Consider the following 6,615-nt stretch of genomic DNA (forward strand, 5'->3'; position numbering starts at 1 on the left):
TTGGCCTTCCCCCGAACTAGGTTTGGATTTGGTAATTCTTAATCTATAATGACAATATACACTCATTTAGTCACTAATTACAATTAGGCAATTATAAATTCACATCTTTGGTAAAATGACCATTTTGCCCCTAGACTTTGACAAAATGACCATTTTGCCCCTATGCTCGAAAATCGATTTTTATCAAATTTCTTTGTATCTTAGGCCTAACTGAACTATTTTTACTCTTATAGCAACTTCAAATTCTCACTATTTCACATGCTTACTAACTATTTTACAACTTATGCAAAATAGTCCCTTTAGGTGATTTCCATGATCACTCATTCACCAAAGTTGTTCATGACACAACTAGGACTCATATTCTTCCATAAAAACTCAATAAACATCACAATTAAATCTATGGCAAAACCCTAAAATCTTGACCATTTTGCAATATATCACCCTCATTTGAAAGCTCGTGCTTCAAGGGTCTCAAAAATGCAAAAATCATCAACAAAGGGTGTGGGAATCACTTACTTGTGAGGGCTTTAAGTTGCTGAAAGTTTTCAGCCTTCAAAAATCCATTTTTACTGATATATTCAGTAGAGAAGACATATGGAGAAGAAAGAAATGATAGCTAGGCTTTTAGGCATTATTTAATCACCAAATCATGACATCATCCACCTAATACTTTGACTATTTGCTTAAAACCCATCACATGGCCGGCCAACACTAATAAAAAGGGTGTAATTGCCCTTTAAAAGCCTTCAATCTAAGTTCTTTAACTATTTAACTCATTTGGGTACTAAAATGTAACTTTTTTCTTTTATGCAATTTAGTCCTTTTTCGAAATTAGGCTAGAAAACGTCAAAATTAGCTCACCAAATTTTTCATGCACTAATAAAATCATACTATAACCTCATAAAAATAATAAAATAATTTTTTTCTAACTTCAAATTTTTGGTCCCAAGACCATTGTTCCGACTAGGCCCTAAATCGGGCTATTACATTTCTCCCCCCTTAAGGATTTTCATCCTCGAAAATCTTACCAGTAAATAAATTCGGATACTGTTCTCTCAGAGACTCCTCGAGTTCCCATGTGGCTTCCTCAAATTCATGTCTATGCCACAAAACTTTTACAAGTGGTATATCATTATTTCATAACAGTTTAACCTCTCAAGCTAGGATCTTGACCGGTTCTTCGCCATAAGTCATATCTGGAAGAACTTCAACTTCAGTAGGCGCAATTACATGTGAAGGGTCAGATCTGTATCAGCGTAACATAGACATGTGAAACACGTCGTGAATCTTTTCTAACTCTGGCGGCAATTTTAATCTGTAGGCCACAGGCCCTACTCTCTCGGTAATTTCATAAGGTCCTATGAAACGAGGGTTCAACTTGCCTTTTCTACCAAATTTGAGGATTTTCCTCCAAGGGGAAACTTTCAAGAATACTTTATCACTGACCTCAAACTTGATCTCCTTTCGCTTCAAGTCCGCGTAGGATTTATGCCTATCTGAAGCGGTTCTTAGGCATTCTCGAATCACTTTAACTTTTTCCTCAGCCTCTTTGACCAAATCAACTTTGTGAATCTGACTCTCTTTCAATTCTGTCCAATAAAAGAGCGTTCGGCACTTTCGCCCGTACAAGGCCTCATAAGGTGCCATTTTCAGACTCGATTGATAGCTATTGTTGTAGGCGAATTCAACCAATAGTAAATATTTTTCCTAACTTCCTTGAAATTCAAGGACACAGCATCTTAGCATGCCTCTAAGATCTGTATTACTCTTTCCGATTGTCCATCAGTCTGAGGATGAAAAGTCGTACTAAAACGTAAGTTGGTTCCTAGAGCCCCTTGTAACTTTTTCCAAAACTTGAGGTGAATCTTGGGTCACGATCTGAAACAATCGACAATGCTACACCATGTAGCCTCACAATCTCGTAAACATACAAGTCAGCTAATTTCTCAAGAGAGTAGTTGGTACGCACTGGTATGAAGTGGGTTAACTTAGTTAATCTGTCGACAATAACCCATACAGCATTTTTCTTTTTCGAGGTTAATGGCAAACTGGTTACGAAATTCATAGTGATACGATCCCATTTCCACTCTGGAACTATAATAGGTTGAAGTAGCCCAGAAGGTACTTGGTGTTCAACCTTTACTTGCTAACACACTAAACACTTGGAAACAAACTCTGAAATATCCCTTTTCATTCTCGACCACCAATACATTTTTTTCAGGTCGTTATACATTTTTACGCTACCCGGGTGGACGGACAAACTACCACTATGTGCTTCTCGTAAAATCTTTTGAATGAGTTCACTATCTTTAGGCACACAAATTCTATCTTTGAACATTAAACATCCGTTAGTACCAACCTTAAAATCTGATTCAACACCAGACTCACAATGATTTTTCCTGGCCTGTATCTTCTCATCATTTCTCTGAGCTTCTTGGATTTCATGAAGAAAATTCGGTCTAGCTCTCAACTCTGCTAGGATCGAACCATCATTAGATATGGCCAATTGAGTGTTCAAAGCTCTCAAAGTAACCAACGACTTTCTGCTAAAAGTGTCAGCGACTACATTTGCCTTTCTCAGGTGATAGTCAATAATCAACTCATAATCTTTTATTAGCTCTAACCATGGTTGTTGTCTCAAATTCAATTCTTTCTGAGTCATTAGATACTTTAAAATCTTGTGATCAGTAAATACTCAGCATCTCTCACCATATAAATGATGTCGCCAAATCTTCAGTGCGAACACCACAGTTGCTAGCTCTAAATCATGGGTCGGATAATTCTTCTCATGAAGTTTTAGTTGTCTCGAGGCATAGGCTACAACCTTACCTTCTTGCATGAGTACACACCCTAAACCATTTAAAGAGGCGTCACTATAAATTGCAAATTCTTTACCCGACTCTGGTTGCACTAAAATTGGGGCTTTGGTCAACAAAGCCTTTAATCTCTCGAAGCTCTATCGTCTAATGTCCATTCGAACTTGACATCTTTCTGTAGTAGCCTGATTATCAGTGTAGCTATCATGGAGAATCCGTTTACAAACCGTCTATAGTATCCTGCTAGCCCCAGAAAACTGCGAACCTCTGTCACATTCCTTGGCAGTTTCCATTCTACAATAGTTGAAATCTTATTCGGATTAACTCTGATCCTGTCTCCCGACACAATGTGTCTTAGAAATCCAACTTCATTAAGCCAAAACCTGCTCTTACTAAACATAGCATAAAGCTGCTTATCCCTCAGAGTCTGTAACACAGTTCTCAAATGTTCCACGTGCTCACTCTCATCACGTAAATAAATCAATATGTCGTTGATAAAAACGACAACAAACTTATCCAAGTACGGCCGAAAGATGCGGTTCATCAAGTCCATAAATACTATCAGGGCATTTTTTAATCCAAAAGGCATAACAAGAAACTCGTAATGCCCATATCTCGTTTGAAAGGCAGTCTTCGGTACATCTTGTTCCTTGACTCTTAACTGGTAGTAACCTGACCTCAAATCTATTTTGGAAAATACAGTGGCTCCTCTCAGTTGATCGAAGAGATCATCAATCCTCGGGCAAAGGATACTTGTTCTTCACTATCACCTTATTAAGCTGTCTGTAGTCGATACATAACCTTATCGACCCGTCTTTTTTTTTTCACAAAAAGTACTGGAGCACCCCATGGTGAGTAACTTGGTCTAGCAAAACCTTTGTCCGTTAATTCTTGCAAACCTTCAATTCCTTTAACTCGGTAGTGGCCATCCTATAAGGTGCAATCGAGATTGGCATCATATCAGGAGCCAACTCGATACCGAACTCAACCTCTCTTTCTGGGGGTAACCCTAGTAACTCCTCTGGAAAGACATCTATAAACTCACAAACCACTAGTACTGATTCAATCTTCGATTCAGACACTTGGGTATTCAGTACAACAGCTAAATAAGCTTCATAACCTTTTCTCAAATATTTCTCGACGGTCAAAGATGATATTACCACAGGCAGGTTATCTGACTTATCTAGCCCAACTCGAAGAACATTACCATTCTCACATCTTAATTGAATTACTTTTCTCCCATAGTCTACTACAATGCCATGGGAGGTCAGCTAATCCATCCCAAGAATTACATCGAATTCGTTAAATGGCAACAACATCAAGTTGGCCGGGAAACAAAAGCCTCTAATTGCCAAAGGACAATTTTTACACACTTGGTCCACTAATACCTACTTGCCTAACGGGTTAGACACTTTCATAACAAACTCAGTGGACTCTATAAGCATGTCTATACGAGGTATCAAATCTATACATATGTAAGAGTGGGTAGATCCTGGTTTAATTAAAGCGACAACAGTTATGTCATGAATAGAAAAGTACCCGTACTCACGTCTAGAGACTCTGCCTCTTCCCGGGCTCGTATAGCATAGGTCCTTACTGGTGCTTTACCTTCGGACCTTATCGAAGTATCCCTCGGTGCACCTCTACTACTAGTCCTACTCCCGAGGTTCCTTTAAAGTCTACCTCTAAAGGGAACACTGCTTGCTTTCGCATCTTATTTTCTCTCTCTCTCGTCTATCTCAGAACACTCGCAGATAAAGTGGTCAAGTGACCCACTTGAAAAGCCCTTCTCGTTTACTCGACATTCGCCCAAGTGACGTCTTCCACATTGTGAACACTCCGGCCTATTTGGCCGAGCGCTACCAACACTTGCAACTGAAGTAGTTTGAGCTTTAGACGCCATGTTCTGCTGATTCTTATTTCTCTTCGAATACCCCATTGAAGTATTCGATCGGGTAGTAAATTCTTTTGATCTTTTGGATGAGTTCTGGTATGTTTTCCCCATTTGTCTTCTCTTTAAGTCTCACGACTAGCTGGCCTCTTTCCTCCTCTCTTTCATCAGTTCTTCTGCTTTGCACGCTCTCTCAACGAGCACTACAAATTCTCTTCACTCTAGGATACCCACAAATACTCGAATGTCTTCTTTGAGGCCATCCTTAAACCTCTTATACATGGTAACTTCAGTGGATACGCACTCTCGCACATACTTGCTGAGTTTCACAAACTCCCGCTCATACTCTGTCACAGTCTAGTTACCTTGCTTCAACTCTAGAAATTACTTCCTTTTCTGGTCCATAAACCACTGGCTAATGTACTTCTTTCGGAACTCTCCTTGGAAGAATTCCCAAGTTACTCTTTCTTTCGGTATTATAGACACGAGAGTGTTCCACCACTAATAAGCCGAGTCTTGTAGAAGTGACACGACACACTTCATGCACTCTTCAGGCGTGTATGACAGTTCATCGAATACCCTTATCGTATTCTCTGGCCAAAACTCCGCTCTCTCTGGGTCATCATCTATACTAGCCCGAAATTCCTCAACCCCTTGCTTTCGGATCTTGTCTACCGGAGGCTTCTCTTGTCTGAGCACATCCGCACCTTGCGGAGCCATTGGGACATATTGAGGAATCGGAGGAGGTGGGGGAGGTGGAGTGTTCGGGTTCGCACGAACAAACTTCATATACCAAGCATCTATCATTCGGAGGTAGGCTTCCTTAGCCCCTCCGCCCTAGCCCATACTTAAGAGCTCGCTCTCTAATGGCGTGGTCCCTTCTGCAGGAGCCGGCATTACTTTCCACGTCATTTGCCGTGGTTCTGTCAGGATCCATTACTATAATAAACACAATTTATAATCGTCAGGAATCATCACACTATCAATATGCATAAATGTGGCATGCGTGGCTAGACTCGTACTCTGACTAGATTAGTTCTAGAATCGACCCATGCTCTGATACCACCAAATATAACACCCCTAGCCCGTATGCGATGCTAGGATGGGGTTCGTGGTGCTACCTGACTTAAACTCAACTAACTAAACAAAACTGGGCCGTGAAATCTCAAATAATTTAAAACTTTTCTTTTCACAAACAATCTGCCCCTAACATGGGCTTACAAGCACAAAACATTCATCCGGGGAGGTTCAGAACCTAATCGAGAACTCATGAAAAACTTAGAAAAATTTCATGCAACAAAGCTCCACACGCCCGTGTGGGTATAGAGCACACGACCGTGTGCTATGGACACGCTCGTGTCCCGAACCCGTGTCTGAAAACTGGGCATTCTACCAAAACCACACGGCCCAAGCACACACCCGTGCCATTCACATGGCCGAGACACATGGCCGTGTCTCTTACCCGTGTACTACTAGCATGCATACTGACTTTATGACACGGCATTGACACACGACCGTGTGCTATGGACACGCCCGTGTCTGAAAACCTGGGCATTCTGCCAAAACCACACGGCCCAAGCACACGCCCGTGCCCTATAACCGTGTCATTCATACGGCCGAGGCACATGGCTGTGTCTCTTGCCCGTGTACTACTAGCACGCATACTGACTTTATGACACGGCATGGACACACGCCCGTGTGGCCTACTCGTGTGCTAAAATGACTTTAAAAATTAAGTGTAGGGGATACACAGCCATAACACATGCCCATGGGTGTGAACTGTGTGTTACACACGGCCTAGACACAAGCCCGTGTATCTTACCCGTGTGGATAAACTAGGCTATTTCCCAAGCCTTTTTGTCACCCATTTTGCACAACCTACACAAGATCATTTCAATATATAAATCT

The 6,615-nt window shown here is 41.1% G+C and overlaps 1 protein-coding gene across 1 annotated transcript; it reads right to left on the minus strand.

The window, feature by feature from the left end:
• Nucleotides 1-1,155: 1,155 nt before the first annotated feature.
• Nucleotides 1,156-1,647, minus strand: LOC107917436 (uncharacterized). Its single transcript, XM_016846789.1, has 2 exons — nt 1,379-1,647; nt 1,156-1,246 (listed from the first exon to the last, which is right to left on the minus strand). Exons 1-2 carry the CDS (start codon nt 1,645-1,647, stop codon nt 1,156-1,158), a joined length of 360 nt encoding a protein of 119 aa, XP_016702278.1.
• Nucleotides 1,648-6,615: the final 4,968 nt, after the last annotated feature.

This window comes from Gossypium hirsutum, chromosome A01 (assembly GCF_007990345.1).
Source record: "Gossypium hirsutum isolate 1008001.06 chromosome A01, Gossypium_hirsutum_v2.1, whole genome shotgun sequence".
NCBI lineage: Eukaryota > Viridiplantae > Streptophyta > Magnoliopsida > Malvales > Malvaceae > Gossypium > Gossypium hirsutum.